Source organism: Mercenaria mercenaria, chromosome 19 (assembly GCF_021730395.1).
Source record: "Mercenaria mercenaria strain notata chromosome 19, MADL_Memer_1, whole genome shotgun sequence".
NCBI classification, from domain to species: Eukaryota; Metazoa; Mollusca; class Bivalvia; order Venerida; family Veneridae; genus Mercenaria; species Mercenaria mercenaria.
This window is the reverse complement of record NC_069379.1, coordinates 41,684,689-41,707,194: the sequence shown is the minus strand read 5'-3', so window position 1 is coordinate 41,707,194 and position 22,506 is coordinate 41,684,689. Positions and strand designations below refer to the sequence as shown.

Sequence of the window (22,506 nt, the reverse complement as noted above, 5' to 3'; positions counted from 1 at the left end):
TAAATTAAATTGATGAAAACTGAGACTGCAATTGGTGTTTGAAATTTATGTAAATTTTAATCAAAATAGCTGTTTACAACAAACCAATTTCAGATGTTGGGATCAAATATCAATTTGCAATACTAAATTAAATACAACACAATGACGTTATTCTGTTTGCCAAATCGCGCAAATATATAATACGTTTTACATTTTCAATATAAAACGTCTGTTTCAAACATTAAATTGCGATCAAAGAAAGATCCGTATATAATCGATATACATGTATCACGAATTTGAATTGATGTAGATGGATTAGTGTAACGCTGTGCTAAGTGTATGCTGCTATCGAAGTATTAATACAACATTTGCGTATTAACAATTTGAGTTGTTGTTTCGCCGGTTAAGGAATGCATAGCAATGGTTAAGAATGGATAGATGTTACGATATGACGAAGCAAGTGCGACTAATGACATTTTGTCTTTTAAACGATGTTGTTTTCTAAACAGTCATTAAAACAGTAGTAAGATTATGTAAATATACAAGGAATAATGTAAAATCGAACACTTTGTGGTGTGCTTAATTGTTTTTTAATTAGTTTATACCTGAGTAATGCACGTGTGAAAATGCATGTGATCATGCGCGTGTGTAGTTGTGTTTATTTCGCAACGGTGCTAATAGAGAAGTCTTATTCAGTTGAAATTAAATTGGGAGTGATTTTACCAGAAGATTCTAGATACCCATGGAGCCTTAAAAGGGTAATGCCCGCCATAGATTACGCCATTGAAAACCTATCTAAAATTAATTTGCTACCCGGAAGTACAGTGATACCGGAAACACATGATTCGGAGTGCTCGGAAACTATGGGGCCTTTATCGGCTGTGGATTTTCATATGAATAAGCACGTGCATGTCTTCTTTGGGCCTGTTTGTGACTATGCCATAGCACCGGTTGCACGATTCAGTCCCCATTGGAATGTACCAATTTTAAGTGCAGGCGCACTTGTTACAGATTTTGACAACAAAACGGAATACAAACTATTAACTCGAGTGCATGGTGCCTACTCCAACGGCGCCGATTTCTTCTTAGACATGGCAAGCAAGTTTAACTGGACAAATCTAGGTCTTATTTATCACGATAATAAAGGTAGTGGGAAGGGGAAATCGGATTGCTATTTCAGAATGGAAGCTCTATTCTTCAAGCTCAAACAATCGTTCAAGAGAGAACCATGGAACAAAAATTTTGACGAGAGGCTACATTCGCATATAGACTTTGGTGAAATCCTTCGATTAGCATCGTTAAATTCTAGAAGTAAGTTTTTTTTTTTGTATTATCTGTGACTGATGTGATCTAGTAAAATATCCCCCAGAAATTGACTGAAAGAGGAGAGCGAACATATTCATTAGAATTCAAGTTCCCTAATTATTATAATTTACAGAACATCGAGCTAATTCGAAAGAGTAATCAAAATGGAATTTTATAAGTATTTTTTTTATTTTTTTCTGAAAGTTGAACACGGATTATTCATTTTCAGCATTGCTTTCAACCATTTCCAGGTAGAACGATAGAGGGAGTTAACTAAATAACAGTAACAACATTTAATATGCAGCCAGCCAATATCCTATGTCCAATATCATATGATAATCTAACATTGTTCCTCTAAGAAAAGCTTTAAAAGAGACTGGCTTTTGTCTCTACGAAATAGAATTAGACAAAAAAGGGGAAAATATAAAAAAAAATCTTGATTATCAGTCTTGTAGCTAGTCTACTGTAATCATGGCACTCGGTAATGTCCATGTTCTCGTTAAGCATATTTCGGCAATCTTTGGCAGTAAATAGATCAAATAAGTTCAACGCGGTTTGGACTTTCCCTAAGACCCGGAATTTACCGAAATCACATATGGGGAAATACGTAAACTGCCGATCGTCGCCATAAACATTGATATCTTACCAACAATACAATCAGCTTTCATGTATTCCAGCAGTTTGTATGCATAATAAATTGGTAGCCACGGCTGCCATTGAGCTAATCAGGTGGATTAGCGCGTAGGATATTGCTCGCAAGTAAATGATCCAGAGTTAACTGGGTGGAAATGTATTGACCAAACTGAACTTGACCCATATTGAATAATTGCACGGGAGCTTTCAAACAAATAGAGGAATTGATTCTAACATACCTCATAAGCTCAAGAAGGAAAGTAACCATCCCACTGACAAAAGGCTAACGTTTGCCAAATATGTCATCTAAATTCTGCAACGGTAATCTCTCATAATACTTTAATCACTAGCACGAAGTGAGAACCATGTCGCAAGAAAATCCGACATAATTCCGCAGAATCGGACATAATTCCCAAAGGAGTCGCTCCCAGAATTAGGTAATAGCGTTTGTCTTCATTCCGTAACTCGGACTCTTTTATTTATATAAACAGTATATGGACTAACTTTGAGACAATCCCTATTTATCCTGTCATTATCTAACTTGAACGTTTTTGCTTCCTGGCATTACACGTAAACACGCAATGAACACGCAAGGTAAGGCTCGGTACCTACCGTTTTGTTAATTACAACACGACATTCAAGATACTATTGCGGGCACTTCAATTTCTGATTATCTCAAGATGAGATTTTTCATTTATTCGCAACAGCGTATATATTCTGCGCATGAAAGCTGATAGTTTCTTTATTTGCATTTTGTGTGTGTGGAGTTTTCAAAGAAATATAGTGGAAAAAACTTCCTGGGCTTTTCAAATTCTGTTGTGTATATGCAACCCATGATTACAATAGGTAACAGTTAACGGCTATGCCCCACACTTTAGCACGCAAAATTTAGGTATTTTATCTAGAATTTTATATAAAGCAGACACTATTTTGACAGTCGTCACTGTTTATAGCCAGGATTTTCATGTTTTTTTTCAGTGACAATTTAAGATTAAAAGGTAGGACTGGAACAGGTCTTTAAGCGAAAATTATTTATGGTGAGACAAGAATAAAGCCTATTTCATTCCTTTCATTTCGTCCGATAAACAAGATCAATTCTAATGTCATCATCTAAATAAAGAGTTTCTTGTTCGAAGATCAAATACATACACACACACACGGTAAACTTGTTGGTTTATTTTTACTCCTCTAATAGATTTGGCGTTTACTGTGTCCGTTGGTAACGCTACTGGAATTCAATTAAAGGTTATTGGTTTGAATAAATTTAACTATGACATTTTTCTGTTTTTACTAGTTGTAAGAACTTCCTCTTATTAATGATTTACAACCTTTTTGCTGTCAGTTACGTATAATATATATCCATATATCAAGTGGTTTATTGAAAATTAAAAGCGAGTTTTTATTGAACGTTAATGGTAGACTGCTATAGGACAGGACAAGATTAATTTCCATTTTGTTAATTTCATAACCATTTTTGAACTGTAGCTTCTTGAAGTATTTCAGTGAGCAAAATGATTTGCGTCGTTTTTTTTTTCTTAAAAAACTATTTGTATTTATATATACTGGAAATTAATTTTCCTACTTTGTCATTAGAAACTCATTAAAAACTTAAGTTAGTGCACATCTCTGTTCAGTTTACGTGACACTTAAAAAAGTAATAAAATACTTTCAACTGCGTTTTATAACTAAAGGTGCTGAAATGAAATTTCAAAAAATACGGAAATACATAGATACAGTTTTGCATTTATGAGATAAAATATTCTATCGGTTTTCTTTGTGTGATATTCGATAATTCGTCCGTGGACGAACAACTAAAGCCAACAGTGTGGTCAGTTTTTATCTATTTTCTCATATTTTTCTTTTACATACAAACGGACATGTCGAATTAAAATCTACATTGACGTTATTATGAACTGGTTTATTGTTGAACGATTTATAAACCTTCTTATATCATTGACTGAATATAGTTTATCAATTTCAAAATTTTGACTCTTTTACAGTAAAAAAGTAAACTGAAGAGTAGTAAGCACTTCAATTTCATGCACACACGCACGCACGCATACACATCAAATTAAGCATCTTATGAGCTGAAACTGTACAAAAGTTATTATGAAAGAATATCAAATGTATCAGAAATGTACGAGAAAACAGATATACTGTTTACAGCGTCGACGGAAACAGAATTTATTACAGTTCAAAAGTAAATCGCGTATGAATTTTACGATATGTTTTAACATCTTCGATTATATAGAGCTGATAAGCCCGAGATAAGCTGGGAATCTGAAGCTTTTATGTGCTCCCTAAACTGTGAGAGCAATACCACGTGTCAATTATATCGTCTTATCCTACTATCTTAAAACAGAAATGATGTAAATTGTACAAACGTGTAATGAAAATTTATTCCTACTGTTTGATGTATTGGAGAAGGATATGTTAGGCATGTTGTAGAAATGTAAACATATTTTTATATCGATAAATAGGCTCTTATTATAGAAATATAAATCAGAAATCTTCGCTGGTGGGCTAACACCCTTTAGTAGGTTACAGTGCACATAGTAGCCGGTCATCATCCTCAGCGCCAGCAACAATAACAAAGATGGCCGCCTTAGCAACAACTTCCGGGTAGACAATCTCAGGATCTAATAAAGAAATTAGATCGAATACTTTGGTAAACTTGGCGATGCAAAATACTTCACGTACTTCTTTGTTGAAAAAATGTTATAATGTTAATGAAATGTCAATCTTCAACAGAAATTGCCAGAGAAAGATTTTTTTTCGATTAACAAAAAATTCGTCACCAATGAATTGCTTTAAATTAGAATGTGACTAAAGTCAAAATATTAGTTTTAAAGCGCATTTCTCAGCACTATCTCGGTTTTTTTGGTATACAGACCACTAAATAGGAAAATGGCGCAAAACAAATGGTATATTCACATAATGGAGGATTCAAACAGTTCCGGTTTTTTTTTTTTTTCTGTTGAGCTATTTTTCTTATTTCCTTTGCAATTTTCTGCTGAAATCCCATGACAGATCTATGCTTGACATGTAGCTAGCCATTTTCTTAATGAAATAATAACATGACAGAATGTGTCATGGAAACTTCGATCTGATACACCGCTGCTACTAGTTTGGTTCTCATTTTTAGCTAATTTTGCAGTTTGTGTGTTTGACTTGAAATATGTTTTTCTTGCATCAAACATGACCCGCACTTTGCTTTTGGTTTTTATTTAGCAGTGACAATATTCTTCAAGAAAATGTAAGTTACATACATTTTAGATGGGTCCGGATATGTGCTTAAGCCATTGGAAATATGTCAGTTTTATATAGAAAAAAAAACAGCTATTTAGTGTGTTGTAACCTTTTTGGTCAAGTGTTAATGAAAGTACCAATTTAATTTGGCCTGATCTTGATTTTAAAGCCCTATAATTTTGTTTACTGCTTGCAGGAAAACTTCTAAAAATTGAATTCGATAATTTCATAAAAGCTTAAAGATATTATGCAACAGTTTCATATTTAAAATTGTAAACAGTTATTTTACAGTTTACCACATAAAATAATTTTGTTTTGTGTGAATTATAGTACTGTGCTTTAACTTAAAACTATTTCGCGCTAATACATAAAACTGTATATGAGCCGTGCCATGGGAAAACCAACACAGTGGGTTTGCGACCAGCATGGATCCAGACCAGCCTGCGCATCCGCGCAGTCTGGTCAGGATCCATGCTGTTCGCTGTCAAAGCCTATTGCAATTAGAGAAACTGTTAGCGAACAGCATGGATCCTGACCAGACTGCGCGGATGCGCAGGTTGGTCTGGATCCATGCTGGTCGCAAAGCCACTATGTTGGTTTTCTCATGGCACGGCTCATATGTAAAAGAAGTGCAGGTACAAATTACCACTTGAAAACTGCCGACGCTAAGAATTTTCAGTTCGGCGACATTATGACCATTTTGTGTCGATACGCCGTAAAACCCAACTCACTCACTCGAATAACCAGAATGACACTGTATTCTATGAACATGTTGCTTTATCTACAGTTAAAAAAAACAACCTCTTAAAATAAAGTTTATTTAGAGATATTCCCCAATGTTCTTAAATTGATTACAGATTTAAGAAAACCTAATTGGAAATCGTACCAGTACAATCCTTTATTGCGTTTTTCGTCCCGAGTGATGAAAAGCAATCAATAAATTAAATTTAACCGCAACACTTTTGTTTTCAATTAAAATTAAAACACGTCCTCTTACCTCAATAGGGAGAGCGCAGATCTGCGGATCACGGGGTCGCGAGTTCTATACGTTCTCCTTGACGATTTGATAAAACAGATTGTGTCTGAAATCATTCGTCCTCCACCTTTGATTCATGTGGAGAAGTTGGCAGTTACTTGCGGAGAACAGGTTTGTACTGGTACAGAATCCAGGAACACTGTTTAGGTTAACTGCCCGCCGTTACATAACTGAAATACTGTTGAAAAACGGCGTTAAATCCAAAACAAACAAACAAAAAAAAAAAAAATTAAATCTGGTGATCGACTTTTAAAATGTTATCTAAAAAACTAAATTCGGTTTTGCGAGAGTTTTTTTTTTATGTTTCAACTCAAATAAACTGTGTGAAAATGCGTGTTTACTGGTTTTGTCTTTTTAAAAGTCAGTATAAAAGGGTCATGCCTTAAGATGTGTCAAAGTTTCATTTTCTTTAAGCAGACAGAACAGTATATTAATTTATATCAAAACTCATAAGCGTGTCTAACGCTTTGTATAATTTTAAAGATGCGATTTTATTTGGTTATAGATACATATTGACTTATAACTCACCAAATTACATTTTCGACTTGTATGAGTATGAGAAATTACATGTACTGACTAATGAAAACCCGTCGTTACTTGCGAAAAAATCGTGCAATATAGCGCGAGGCGACATATACATTAAGAATTTAGGAAAGATCTAGGTCTTCTTTTTTTTAAATGTGCGTGGGAAACAAAAATGGAATGCTCATATTAGTATAAGTAAAGAGATCTTTGAAATACATTTCCCTACAGCATTCATTACAAGTAACGGACTGTTTTCCTTAGAGAAAACAAGAGATATTACTTTGTATCACCTTGATTTCAGTTGTGACAAAACGCCACCATGTGAAAGAGATTCTTTTTTTTAACAATCATTCGTTCTTAGTTTTAATAGAATAAAAGTGCTTTGAGACTTAAAAAAAAAATGTCAAATGTGAAAAGTTGATTTTTCCTGAAGTCACTTAAGATGTAAACTTACTTTCAAATGATCGTTTGAACATACACTCTTCATTTTTGTCCCCATAAATTAAGCATGTAAATCACTTTAAAATTGATTAGAAATGTAACATTATATGCGAAATATTTAAAGAAACTGTTTCATTTCTGGTCCTTATGTAGAACTTTCAGTTTTACTGAATTCGAATTAAAATTCCGCTCAAGTAGGCGAGGAGCATGAATAGACTCAGTTAAACCGAGTCTGTTTTTGCTTGGTTGCGTCCAATACTTCCAAAGGGTCTTCGTATAGATTTACATCGGTTTCATCATCGTCTTCCTTAATCGCTTCACTAGGAGTTTAAATGGGGGGAGGAGAATTCTTTTTCTTTAGTTCTGCATGTTTAAGCTGTTTGCGCCTCATTTGTTAAGATATTACATTGGTTTCAACGTCTGTTATTAGCTAATGAGATAAATGCTCGTTTGTTTATTGATACTAATCAGTTAAGTGTTGTTGTAATACATTATCCAGATAGTGTTTTTAGAAAATCAGTTATTGTTTCCAGTTTGCATCATTCATTGTATTTCAATAAAGCATATAAAATGTTACGGGATAAAACAACGAAGATATCTTGTTAATGGTACATTGGCAATTAGTCTGGCTACCGACTAGATAATCTTTTTAATTTTTTTAGATCATTTCTTTTAATATATAGTCTGATCGATCTTTCTTGGCTCTGATTATTATCTACTTGTGTTTTGAGAAGAAAAGGGACATAATTATACAAAATTTGAATAGCCTTAGGAGTTATCTCCTGTGAACAAAATACAGGGTCTGAACACAGACTAATTGGCAATGTGTATACATAGTTTCAGTATTGTGATAAATGCATTACATTAGTCGTGATACCGACTAGATACTCTTTTAACTTTTTTAAATATTTTTCTTTGTCCCGAGACGAAAAGGGGCATAATTATACAAAATATGAGAACCTTAAGGAGTTAACGCCTTTGAACATAGTCTGAATACGACTAGCCTTACATGTGCCATAGTCTGAATACGGACTAGTCTTACATGTATCATAGTCTGAATACGGACTAGCCTTACATGTATCATAGTACATGTACCATAGCCTGAATACGGACTAGCCTTACATGTACCATAGTCTGAATACGGACTAGCCTTACATGTACCATAGCCTGAATACGGACTAGCCTTACATGTACCATAGTCTGAATACGGACTAGACTTACATGTACCATAGTCTGAATACGGACTAGCCTTGCATGTACCATAGCCTGAATACGGACTAGCCTTACATGTACCATAGTCTGAATACGGACTAGCCTTACGTGTACCATAGTCTGAATACGGACTAGCCTTACACGTACGATAGTCTGAATACGGACTAGCCTTACGTGTACCATAGTCTGAATAAGGACTAGCCTTACACGTACCATAGTCTGAATACGGACTAGCCTTACACGTACCATAGTCTGAATACGGACTAGCCTTACACGTACGATAGTCTGAATACGGACTAGCCTTACGTGTACCATAGTCTGAATACTAGCCTTACACGTACCATAGCCTGAATACGGACTAGCCTTACACGTACCATAGTCTGAATACGGACTAGCCTTACGTGTACCATAGTCTGAATAAGGACTAGCCTTACGGGTACCATAGTCTGAATAAGGACTAGCCTTACGTGTACCATAGTCTGAATACGGACTAGCCTACGTGTACCTAGTCTGAATAAGATAGCCTTACTGTACCCTATCTGAATACGGACTAGCCTTCTGTACATAGTCTGATAAGGACTAGCCTTACGTGTACCATAGTCTGAATACGGACTAGCTTACGTGTACCATAGTCTGAATAAGGACTAGCCTTACGTGTACCATAGTCTGAATACGGACTAGCCTTACGTGTACCATAGTCTGAATACGGACTAGCCTTACGTGTACCATAGTCTGAATAAGGACTAGCCTTACGTGTACCATAGTCTGAATAAGGACTAGCCTTACACGTACAGGACGTGTTTCAGAACCTTATCATTTCAATTCTATAGCCAAGCGAGAAAAACTCTTGTTCACAAGAAACAAATAATGATATATCGGTGAAGTACACTGTCACTGTACTTGAATCGTTCAATATGTATTAAAAAGAAATTGTCAATTAGAATGCAATTTCGTGAGCATTAAAACGTTTGTCTATAGCTGAATAATTGATTATACATCAGAAATATTTCATCAAACGTTTTGTTTTGCCTAGCAACATCCATTCAATCTGAAATTGTATCCTCATCAGATGTTTGTCGATAAAGAAACATGTATTATGATTTATAAATCTACAATTCATCAATACTTAGTGGCCACCTGATCGGATAAATAAGTTCTGAATCACTGGTTTTGATATGGTGTACCTTTGAGGTCGAAAGTCTGCTTTGGGTGCGTGCACATTTCAAAAATATACACGTCGACGTATATATTTATATGTGCACGCATATTTTTTTTATACGTGGACGTATATTTTGACACATAATTAGAAGTGCAGATATATTTACACGCGCATTTCCACATAAGCGAGCACCTACATATTTACGCGTGAAAATACAAATATATTCACGTCGGCGTACATATTTACTCGTGTACGTATATTTTTATGCTTGCACGTATTTTGAATGTGCGCGCACGCAATGCAGATTTTTTACCCAAATGGTACACCATATTAGAAATCGGTTGCCCGGACCAGCGTGGTTTTTGTATTTCAGTCCTGTCGTTTGAAGATCTTTCAACTGACTTCTAACATGATACCATCCTGTGACTGAAATTAAGATTTTATGTTCAAAACTGTTTACTTTTTCGAGAAATACTGAATTCTGTCTGCGAAAGTGCCAGTTTCTATTACTGTTGCAGTTAAAACGACACTTTTTTTTTAATCCCCGATTCTTTCTATCTTGTCAGACAAAGTCTTAATTCAATTCAACATGTTAGTGTAACGAGTGGAGATCAATTTATCAAATACAGACGAAACCTAACACAAAAATGTTTTCCCTTTTCATGGATTCGAGTCACGACCACTTCAAATAATTGCAATTTGCTCGACATTTCTGGATACAACATTTTCATTACAGACGTAATGAAGAGAATAACAATTTCAGGACATCAGTTACACAAAAAAAAAATGAGTTAATTGAGTTTGTTTGCACTTCTGTGTATTCGTCTCTAGTAAACGTGTGAAGATATTTGACGAAGATTTATGGATAATACAAAGCGATTCGTTCGCACTTTTAGGTGGACATATTTTTCTCCTCAAACATTTGTTTGCATTGAAAATACAATGGGAACAAACTTACACGAATTAACGAAATTTGTTACAGGATCAGTCTACACAGGAGGAACTAATTTTGCTCTGATTTAGTTCTGCCCTTTTTAACATTTGGAATGTTTTATGCAATAGAGAACATAACTGCGAAAGTTCGGCAGAAGCTGATTACGGAACAGCTCTTGTTTTTAGATACCTCTTGTAATTTATATTCAGAATATTATTGATGATATGTTTGATTTTTCAATGTTTTATATATTTGTTTAAATTATGTACACGATGAATGGTGAGAAATCTCCAATGAAAATATTAAACATACGAATTTTTCAATATTTCCCAATAAATTACAAATTTTTAAAACTATTGTGTAGAAGAGAATCTGTAACTGTTATAACGCTTTTAAAAATAATGGAGAAAATCAATATTCATTTTGCATTTTTAAAAATATCTTGCACTTATTTTTACCCATACCTACTTTCACCCCATTATCTTTTTTTTCAGTGTCATGTATACATATCATTATTATATGCCAAACTTTGTAGACATGTAAATTCTTTTACCCGAACTGCCGGTGAAAGCCTAATAGTATATAATCAAGGAAAATATATCAAAACGAGTCCGCAGACGTTTGTGTACGTGTTCGTGGACATTTCATACAGGCTTATTCTTGCGTTTAGTAAAGTTTCTTTTAAGCCAGCCGAGAGATTCACTATACCTAAATTTATCCGAGTCTATGATCTACAATTTATTTTATAAATATATGCATTCAAATTTTGTTTAAATTGCACAATTCTGGAGTTTGGCGTCAGGGAATGCCATAGAATCACACTTGCTTTTATCTTACAATGACTGATATCAAATGTTTTCTCAAATTTTTAAATTGGAGAAAAAAAAAACCAGGAGACGAATGTCTTTCATCAAAATAATACTTTCACACAACACGCTGGCTTGAGATATGAAATTTGATTTTGAAATATAAAAAAAGAGTGTTTCAAATAATCTGTATACTCTCTTTGCGCTGTGAATTTTACCAGAAAGTATCATTAACTTAATAACAATACTGAAATTTGATATAAAAGAAAATAATTCCTCCTGGATATATCTTGATTCAATTACAGTGTCTACAGAGTACCTTGCAACAGCCTTCGGAAATTAGTTTCACATTTGTTTTACACCATATCACAATCCTGCCCGATTATCTGACACCACAAAAGTTTCTTCTTTCATTTTGAAATTATATACAACGTTCTGTCTCGAGGCCAGTTTTCTTCACAATGTATATAGCATTACACGATAAAACCGTGGCATTAGTAAGAGGCACATTATTAATATTTCATACATGAGATAATACTCAGACCCCTCTAGCATAAATAAGGCTTTAAAGACAACTTGTATTTGAGTACATTGGAAAACATATATTCTAAAACGACCTGACTTATTTCCCTATTTAAGTAATCTTTTTCCTTGCGAAAAGGTCTGACACCTCTAAATTGAAAATAACTTTCTGTAGAAGAACATGTTATTTTTCATCTTAACCTATCCAAAGGTACTTAATAAGCTGTGTAAAAAAAACAGTTATATCTAATTTTACAGGACTCTAAGGGTGGTAACATGTTTTTTTCCAAATATCTTAATCAGTTTGTCGTCAAAAAGTTTTGATTGGAAAGCTCGGCTAAATTGTTTTAAACGATAAATGTTGATTATTTTTTTTTTTTTTACAAATCGTTTTGAAACATTCAGGATATCTTACATGACAGGGAGGCAACGTTTCCATGCAATCATTTTGTTCTGAAATGGTCGCGTAAACAATTACTGTTTGCAAAAAAAAACGTCAAGTTCCTTTTATTATTAAAAACAAATATCGAGTTGTTGACATTGTCTCAGCGTCTTTGTCAATTTTTCTCTGTCTTTCTTATTAAATTTACGCATCCCGATGTTCCCATTGTCATGTAAATATATAATTATGACGTTATATTGGCTGACCCCGCTGATCCGATTATTAAACTGACTCTCATTCTACCTGTAGGTTTTCAGATATCACACAATATCTATCTAATATGTGGAAACCGCCGACCACACAACTGTGAAAGAGATGTTTGTTCTAGAGATACATAATACAGGTTTGTGTCTTCTGGAAACTGGTCTTCAAAGCCTGTAAGAGACCTTTATTGCCAAAAACGTATGTCTATAATATAAGTAGAATTAAGTACACTTTTAGTCTGTCTCAAGGTCTGATAAATATATTATTACATCTCTTTATATATACACAATAGTTAATATCCTTGTCACTTTCGATCTGGAATATTATTGTATAGAAAATGTCACGCAATTACGTCAATTTCATGGATAACATAAGATGATGAAAGGTATATTAGACGCAAACTTCAGATTTGAAAGTATGAACAATTACTACATATACTTTTTGTTAACACAAAGCTTACACGTTTATATGTGTTAACAGTTCCAGACATAAGGTTTAAAATATTACACATTTAAAACATGCATAGCTAAACATAATGTGGATGTGTTCTACCGAGAGAACAACTGGAGGAGTTTTAATAAACAAATGTTACTGAATGACATCAAATTATTAATGCAGCTCTACATACAAAATCGATTTAAAAATTTAGTAAAGTTAAATACATTTTAGGAGGAGTTTCCACTTTTGCTGTACAGTAGTTATCATGAAGATAAAATATATAATTTTGTGAAAAATGGGCATTAGAGATCTGAAAAATTGTTGGTACATAAAACACTTGCACAATACCCTGCGTTCTCACGAGTCCAATACATTAAACAAAAGCGAACTGACAATTTCATCTCAAACAATGGCTAGAAGCCGAGAAAATTACAGACACCATGCTGGTAAGACAAACATTTTGTTTAGACAATGATTATTATATTACTTGGTAGTTTATTGTTTATTTCAGTCTCATCCATTTACATGTTTACAGTATAAAAACATGACATATACATAATAAAACACAAGTAAATGGCCACTCAAATTTGAATTACAAGAGACTATATATATAAAATTTCTACATATCACATATTTCACATAAATCAATTCTCATATATTACAGTAAAAAGCAAGACATGTCTGCTAATCATAACACAAAGATGTGTCCTAAAATTTAATTAAAAAAAAGGGTTATAAGACACTGAACCAGATTAGACAGGTGCACTAAATGTGCGCTAGTAAAAAATGGCTTAAAGAATCAAGTATCCCCACCAATCAGATTGGTAGAGAACAGATTAGCAGATATCTCTTACTTAACACTAAAATACTGTAATTATTTAAAAGAATCTACATACAATTTAGTAAAAAAAAAAAAAAAATTATAAATAAATAAAAGCCTATCTATACAGGTACATTAAACTGTGTTTATATTATATAAAGTATTACTTCTTTTTTTAAGTATATCATAACAGGTTTTTGCAACTATTCTTATCAAATTTGGATGTGTGAATAACAGAACCAATTTATCATTGTCATTTAGACTCCCAAAGTTTACAAATATAGAAGTGACCTTTTCTAATAGAAGTCTTCGTTCAACAGTATAAAGCGGACAGCATAGAATAACATGTATCTCTGATTCTACAGTATTACAACCAAATGGGCACAATCGTTGATTTTCTGTTAAACCTTCGTAACGACCCGTTTCGAGTCTTATGGGTGCAACACCGCACCTGAATCTAGACAATGCAGATCTATGAGAGAAAGGCATAAGCAACTTACAATAAGGTTCTACATTACACTCATTCTTAAACATTCTGTAGGTTCGTAACTTATTTTGACCAGCACCACTGACACCAGTTAATCTTGAAATGTCAGTAGACCATTTTTCTAAATGAGTATTTAACAAAACAGTAGACATAGTTTCAATTAAGCGTTTTCTTGAGAAAGGTAATTGCAAGAAGTCATTTAACTCTAAACACTTAAATTTTTCTTTAACAATAAATGTGGTATGTGGTGGCGTAAAATATTTCTGACAAGGTCCTTTTGTGATTGTTTCTTTTATTCTGGCAAGTTTTTTCGTAGAACTGATAAATGGAACCTTATGACTGTTTCTATTAATTACTTGAATACAATGTGAAGTCGCGAAAATATGTAAAAACATCCGAACACTGTTAACCATAATATTCATTCGGGGCTATATATCTGCTGGAATTAATTATGTTGACATGTAATATTCAAGGGGTTATTTTAACACTTTATTTTAAGAAGCTGAAAACTCATGCAATATTCTTTATTCATAAGTGATCAAATAGTTTAACCTTAGCCTCCTTTCGGCAAATGATTCTGCCCTTGCGACCAGTGCAGACCAAGATCAGCATGCAGGCTGGTTATGGTCTGCGCTGTTCGCTATTCAGTCAGTAAATTTTTCTGTGAGCACCCCTTCACATTATAAGTGGTATTGCCAATATTGAGTGATAGACCAGTCCATTTTAGAAATTTATCAGGGTAAAAGTTAAAAATATATATCGTTGCATCAAACTAAAATCAAGCAACAAGTTTGATAAATCGAACATATCGAAGTACTTCCTTTATTCGGATGACGCATAGTTAAAACCTGAACTCGGCATACGGAAGTAAAAATCATTTTATGAATTGAATGGTAACAAGAAAAAAGAATTTACCAAAACGGCAACATTACCTTCTTTCTGAAGGTAAAATATGTTATCAAAATGTTCAAACAATGTAAATAATTCCAAATAATGTCTAGAGATCAGCTTTATTATTTTATTGTGCAGATATTTTTTATCTTGGGTACATATATCAAAAGCAAAAAAAACTGGACGTATACATTTGGGCCGCACCATGAGAAAATCAACATAGTGGCTTTGCGACCAGCATCCGCGCAGTCTGGTCAGGATCCATGCTGTTCGCTAATGGTTTCTCTAATTGCAATAGGCTTTGAAAGCGAACAGCATGGATCCTGACCAGTCTGCGCGGCGCGGTCAGGATCCATGCTAGTCGCAAAGTCACTATGTTGGTTTTCTCATGGCGCGGCTCATTTTATGTCGCTTTATTACAGAGCAGTTTTCATTGTTTCCGACTAAAAAACGTTTCATTAAAATCTACTCTATTGAAAGAAAAGTCTATTTGCGGAAATGTCACTGAATTATTGAATTTACTTCAATTAGAAAGACTAGTGCGAGGGTTGAATTTTTTTTTTAATCAGTCTATTAAAATTTCAAGCACATGATCCTGTCTTTTATATTTCGCGATTTTTATAATGTCAATGATTACTGGGGTCTTGCATGTCGGAATGAATTAAATACTTTATTACAGAAAAAAAAGAGATCCGACGTTTAGACCTACTTTTAAGAATAAACGTGAAGACACGTGTATTTCTGCGGTTGCCATAGAAACGACATGCATACGCACAAACATTTGCATACATTTTATAACTGATGAAAAGTAATACTGACTTAATTAGTGGCAATGATTTTTAAAGTTTTTGCTCATAAAATGATGTTATCCTGTAAATTACGTAATAAAATTCCATGTTTAGATCATTAATTTCTGAATTTCCTTCTTGAATTGTTCATTATTTTGCAACAAATTATATTACGATTAATTGCTTTGAAAACAAAAACAAGGAAATATTACAAGGCTTCCATTTTGTTCTGTATTTTCCCCGTTTTGATAAAATTACCATGTAATGAATGGTTTTATTGGAAACATTACGCCAAACTACAACATTAATATATTTTGCAATAAAAAGTAGAATTCTTTTTGATCTTTGAACTGATTCGATTACTTTAAATTAATCATATAAGAAATATCCTTTCGTACTTAAGTTAAAGCTTTATTTTTCACATAAAGCCAAATTTGATCAAAGAGTTGTGACACAACAAATAACAGCATATTTTCTCTCCGTGTAAATTCTGCAGTCAGTAAACCAATGTGGTACTGCCAGATTTTTGTGTATTTAAGCATGACATTTAGTTATGAATGAAGCTCTGTATACACAGATTTTAGAATATATCCATTAACCTTTGCAAAGTACGAAAAATATACGGCCCAAATTCTAGTGTTGGTAAAAAAAATGTATCCAAAACAGTCAGTTGTCGTTGAAGGAAATCGTAGTTTGGAGATCAGATGCGAATGAATCATACCACGAGGGCACACAGGGCGAACGACAAAAAAAAGAAGATTTTATTAAAGAGCAAATTACTCTTGAGATATATTTTCTTTGGTTCTACACGATATCACGGATTATTATCAACATCTTTGAAGTTATTCAGGAAATATTTACTTGTTGTTTTTTTTTTGTTGCTTGTTTTTTACTAGCCCGCATCTATGACGTTTGACGCCATGACGTAATAATTGTGACGTACAATCAGTGCACGTGTTGCATAATAACTAACAGTGTCAGTCTTCCTTTTCGTGTTAGAACAAATCATTTACAACTCTTCTTTTTCCCTGTGTTTAAATAAATGCTCATTTTATGGCAAAATTATAAATGTTTAATTGCATCACTGCAAAAACTATTTGTTTAAGATATTTTTATTGCCAGGTTGACACTTTAATTGCAACAGACATTTTTTTCAGCTTCTTGCGGAACATTAAAGTGCCATTCTCCATCTAACCTAATGTGTTTTCACACAGATTATCTTGTTTTTTGTACTCAAATAACGTTGAAACATGGAATATAGCATTTTCCTAGGATCTTAGAGTCATCAAAATGCAATTATGTCATCCCTAAATGCTTTCTCTGAAAGGTCACGAACTAGGCAACATACATATATCACGAAAATATTTTCAGAAATAAAACAATAAAAACGAAAGGCCTATGTGACGTAGGCCTATACGACGTCATCATAAGGTGACGTACCCTGATGATTTCAATTTCTTTTAGTTGTTACCACTTGTTTTAAGTAATAGCTGTTTGTTAATTATGTCTTGAACGTTATGGATCAACTAATTCTGAATTTAAAAACGAAACGTCGTCGAAATGGGTGGAACTGTTAATGAATTCAGTTTTCATGGTTATGTTTCAAATACTTCTTTTTAATATTACAAATTATAGACAGCGAATAGTATTATTAAACCCGAACAAACACAGAGTATTATAACAAATCATAATTCACATTAGCTAGGATTGTGGATACACGTTTTAAAAAGTTACTAATCAAATATTGTACATAGTTATAAAGTTTTAGCCAAAAACATGGTGCTATTTTCTTAACGGTGGTTACTCGGATGTGGGTCCTGTAACTTATTTGTTTTCGAAACTTTTGATCACCTACTAATATTTGTGTTCAATTTACGCGATTTTCACTGGAAGTAAATGTAATTTTCCTATCCTGATTGCCAAACCAAGATTGAGTTATGTCACCTTGAGGATAAACTTCATCAGCATACTTTGCCCCCCCCCCCCTCCAACCCCCACAAAAAAAAGACTAGTAGTATTAGATTTGTAAAGGAATTACACTACGATCAATGCATGTTTGAAATATTATTTTTACTATCATTTGCCTATATTGGTTGCGCAACAAAGATAAACTAAAAGTAAATGAAGTATAACCTCAACAAAGTAAACAAAATATACAAATTGTGAAATGTGTCATAAAATTTTGCTTAACTGTGAATAATCACCTTAAGCCAAAACTGTCACGTGACCTTGTAAATACAGTCGAAACTCGGAATCTCGAATTGGCTTATCTAAAAATTTCGGCTATCTCGAAGGCATTTTCAAGTTCCGCCCAGAGAACGTGTGCACAAAACATCATTATAAGTTACATTTCGGTTTTCTCGAAATAAAATACTTGATCCCTTGGAATTCAAAACACGAAGTTTTAACTGAAATTTCTTTTCGAAAATTAAGTAAGGAATTAACTACATTAAACTTTTTAACTTATTTGTTACGTTAAGAAATGCCAAAGAACTAAACAGATAAAGGAATTTGACATGTGTGTATCTTTTTGTCTTATTCGATGGCTAAACCTGCAATACTGCAGCTCTTATAACATTGAAACAACATTTCAAGAGAGATCGTTTTATCTGCTACAAAAGAAAAACATAAAGATGATAGCAAATAGTAATAACATCTGACTGATGTAAAAACAAGATCTTCATGGTTGTTGTGTCTTTGATGTTTCGTTTTATCCACAAAGTCATTTTAAATCACGCGTCGGTCTTCTTACTATCAGTAACAGGTGGACTGAAGGCTTCGAGTTTACATTATACTAAAATTGAAAAAGTGGAAACTCCACAGGTCGCTCAACACGACAAAAACGAAAATGTTGCAGGCTCGGTTTCATTGAACCTGTTCATGGACGGTAGTGGAATTGCATGCTACCGTCCACGTCCTCTGGCCCGGGTTGAGCAAAACTCAACATTTACACGTGCTACAAGTACAAAAAATAATATAGAGACATCCGCAGATGAGTTCATATGGCGGAGCACGTGGAACCTTCAATGATACACTTGCATGTAATTCCATGAAATTCACATTGCTATATGAAGAGACATCTTCAATCACTCTGAAGCAGCCGTGGTATAGATTAAATACATTATAAAGTCTTCTTTCGAGACGTTCCTGGCACTTATATTGCATCATTTAAAATTCTTAATTATTTAACATACTTTGACTGAACTTACATGTATTTAGAAAACGCATTTTAATTAAAGACATATTTTGCATATTTCTATGTTAAGCTAAAGACATAGAACATTTGTTTATTTATCAAAATCTAAGTAAAACCAAAATAATGCGTGCACATTATGTTTATACACAGGGAAAACAGGTCACAATTATATCAAGATCTTCTTCTTCTTCTTTCGCAATTATACCGTCAGACCAGTAGCCTCGATGAAACTTGTGGTTTGTCGCAGATCCTCAGTACCTCAGGTTGAAACACGATATCTCGTTCTCGCTTATCTAAAAATTCTGGCTATGTTGAAGTTCTGTCCTAAAACACATGCACAAAAATCATCTTAAGTCGCAGTTTGGTTGAAATAAAACACTCGATCATTTTGAGTTTGAGATACCGAGTTTTAAAAGTATATGGCGTGACAATATTTCCCTGTATTTTTTTCAGTCAGGATGCCACGAACACGTGGCAACGGCATTGTCAGTTTGTGGTGCCTGATTTCATGTTTAAAGTAATAAACTAGTCTATGCATTTAGAGGAGTGTCTTGTTAATGATATCTTTTAAACCATCATTGAATTTTAATGGCGGTTTTACGTCTCCGTTTCTTTATAACAATTTCCCGCACTAAGCATTTACTTTCAATCACGGCAAACAACACTGACATATGATCACATTATTTTCCCTCAGTACTTTTATACTCATTATAGTGTCTTTTAGAAATAATATAAATGAACCGTCAATTAACAAGACACAACGTCAATTAACATGACATAAATGTAACCTTATCGAATAGAAAAGTCGAATCTCTACAGGTCGCTAAACAGACAAAAACGAAAATGTTGCAGCCTGCTCTTGGACGGTAGTGGAAATGCATGCTACCGTTCACGCCCTCTAGCGCCGGGTTGAGCAGAACTCAACATTTACACAAGCTACAAGTACAAAAACAATGTGTTCATACGACGGTGCACAACGAAGCCGTGTTGCAAGCATGTCCTAATATATTTTTGCACAAGTCTACACGGAATACTTCGAACAAATTAATTTACTTACAAGCAAGGAGCTTATCAAAGAGAAGCGCCGAATTTAGGGAATATTTGATGCATTTTAACAAAGAGCGAGAAAACGAGAGCTTTTCCCTACCGTCTGCCAGACATTCTCGATGCTATCCTAATAGATTTCGCTAAAATCACAAGTTGCACTTTAGCTACAATGTTAGTCCATGACTAAATAAAAAAAAAGGCGAAATATTGTTAACATTTGTTCGACGCTGTGTACCGAGGAAAGCGTCCATTATCCTGTTTTCGACGTAGTTTATTTTCTTAAAATTTGTCAAATAACGGGGAAAGTATGAGCAAAACTGATATCTGTATAGAGCAATTTTCTTCGTGTGTACGTACCAAAAACTCACATGGATTGGCCACCCAGTATACTTGTAGGTTGGAAGCCATACATGAGCTTTTTCCTGTACAAATGCTCGGGTTTCTCGAGTTCCAAGGGATCAAACGTTTTACTTCGAGAGAACCGAAATTCGACTTAAATGATATTTTTAGCACATATTTTCGAAACGGAACTTGAAAATCTCTTGTATTTGGGACTTAAAAATACCTTCGAAGGAGTTTTGAAATACGCGAGTTCGAAACAACGAGTTTCAGTTGTACATGAGTTGGGGAAAATGTATTTCTGTTCCATTTACAGCCTCAAACATATGATATCCTTGAAACTTTATCTCACTTTACTTGTGTCTCCTAATAATATGACATTACATGATGTCTGATAAATGCTAGAAAAAGATGTTCGTAAGTCAAATTTCGTCTTGAGAAAGTCTTGCACGTTAATTTGACAATTTTAATGGCTAGCTAGCGGCAAAAACGGCGTTCGCAGAAGGAACTGGCTTATTTAAGATTGGATGTTTTTCATATATTTGACAATAGATGACAGGTCGTTAAAATGAAGCAATCAGTGTAATACTGCTTTATCTTCTATTACGTGTAGATAGGAATGTAGATAGGACTTAAGTACAAAGCAGACGGTGTACAAATAACAAAATGTACAGACATGTATACATTGTTTAAATAATATATGAATACTTCCATGCAAATTAACAAAAAGTAGAAACATAATAGTGATAATGAATTTTATTTACTCTTTTTATGGCATAAATGAAAGTTCTTTATGTTGAGATACCTGAGGCAAAATGCACTACGTGATGCGTGCTAAGCAATTGGGAGCCCCTGTGTTTGTCTCTTTGTATGCTTCACCCTCGTTGTCTGCATCATATACTTTGTCTATGCCCCGCTGTGTTCCTCTGTTTGTATGCTTCGTCCTCGTTGTCAGAATCATTTACTTTGTCTTTGAATATTTGCGTATATACTTATCAATCGCGTTCTTATCAAAATATACACTGCTATGAGGCGGTGCCCCACCGTGTACCTTTATTTGTTTGTTTTGTCATCGTGTGATTCCTTCTTCAGCGCATATGTGTTCGTGTGTTTATCAATGTGTGCCGACCTGGTGCACATCCACGTGCTTCGGGTTGTGTTTTGGGGAAGCTGCATATTTTGGCATTACGTGTTTGATATTCATCCTTGTTTTTTAAGGTAACTGCTGATTTGTGACGTTGATCTACCTATACGATTTTCATCCTTGTTTTTTTTTCTGAATGTATTTCGACTGAATGGACATCTTTAGGTTACGTAAGAAAGAAGGATTAATATACCAACCAAGACCGGGTAATCACTGGACGCCACGAAAATTACAGACAATATACGGGACAGACAGGCACATTTATATTAGACAAATATTAGATTACTATGTTCAAAGGAAATAGAATAATTTTGACAGTAGACGTCTGTAGATTTTCCTTCACACTAGTAACTGTTAGGGTAATTGCGTAATTATCGTAAGTTTTTATCGAAGTATATAAACATATTGTTGTTTTACTGACTCTACCACGTATACATGACATGGCGTAAGCATGCAATTGACTTTCATAGGCGATCTGAAAAGTTTCCTTTCGTCTCATTTATAATATAGATATTAATATGTAGTGGATAACAGATTGTATTGTTTGTAACCCAATATAACTAATAGCTATGTATATGAAGTAAAAAAGTGGAAACTCCACAGGTTACCCAAGATGACAAAATTGAAATATATCAGGCTCGGCCTGATTGAGGCTGCTCATGTACGGTTTACCGTCTAGCCCGCTAGAATAGAACTAAACATTTGCGAATGTTAAAAATATTTTGATACAATGTAAAAACATCCGTAGATGTAATTATACGGCAATGTACATGTACTGCAACAAAGAGTGCAATGATCAATTCTAGATATTCCTATTATGTTTGTTTGGAAAATGTTTTACAATCAACCATGTTTAGCTTATGTATTGGGGATTGTCGTATTTTTCCGTTTTTATCAGATTATTCTGTA

At 34.0% G+C, this 22,506-nt stretch overlaps 1 protein-coding gene across 9 annotated transcripts in view; it reads left to right on the top strand.

Annotated features, from left to right (window-relative positions):
• Nucleotides 1–22,506, top strand: part of LOC123542075 (atrial natriuretic peptide receptor 1-like) — an 802,781-nt gene that overhangs the window by 667,729 nt on the left and 112,546 nt on the right. Inside the window, exon 1 of one of the 9 annotated variants that reach the window (XM_053531578.1) lies at nucleotides 312–1,290. The exons of the other annotated variants lie outside the window; for them this stretch is intronic. Within the exon in view, the coding sequence (XP_053387553.1) occupies nucleotides 606–1,290 (685 nt within the window). The 5' untranslated portion in view covers nucleotides 312–605. Of the gene's footprint in view, nucleotides 1–311; nucleotides 1,291–22,506 lie in introns of those variants that run through there. 9 annotated transcript variants of the gene reach the window in all.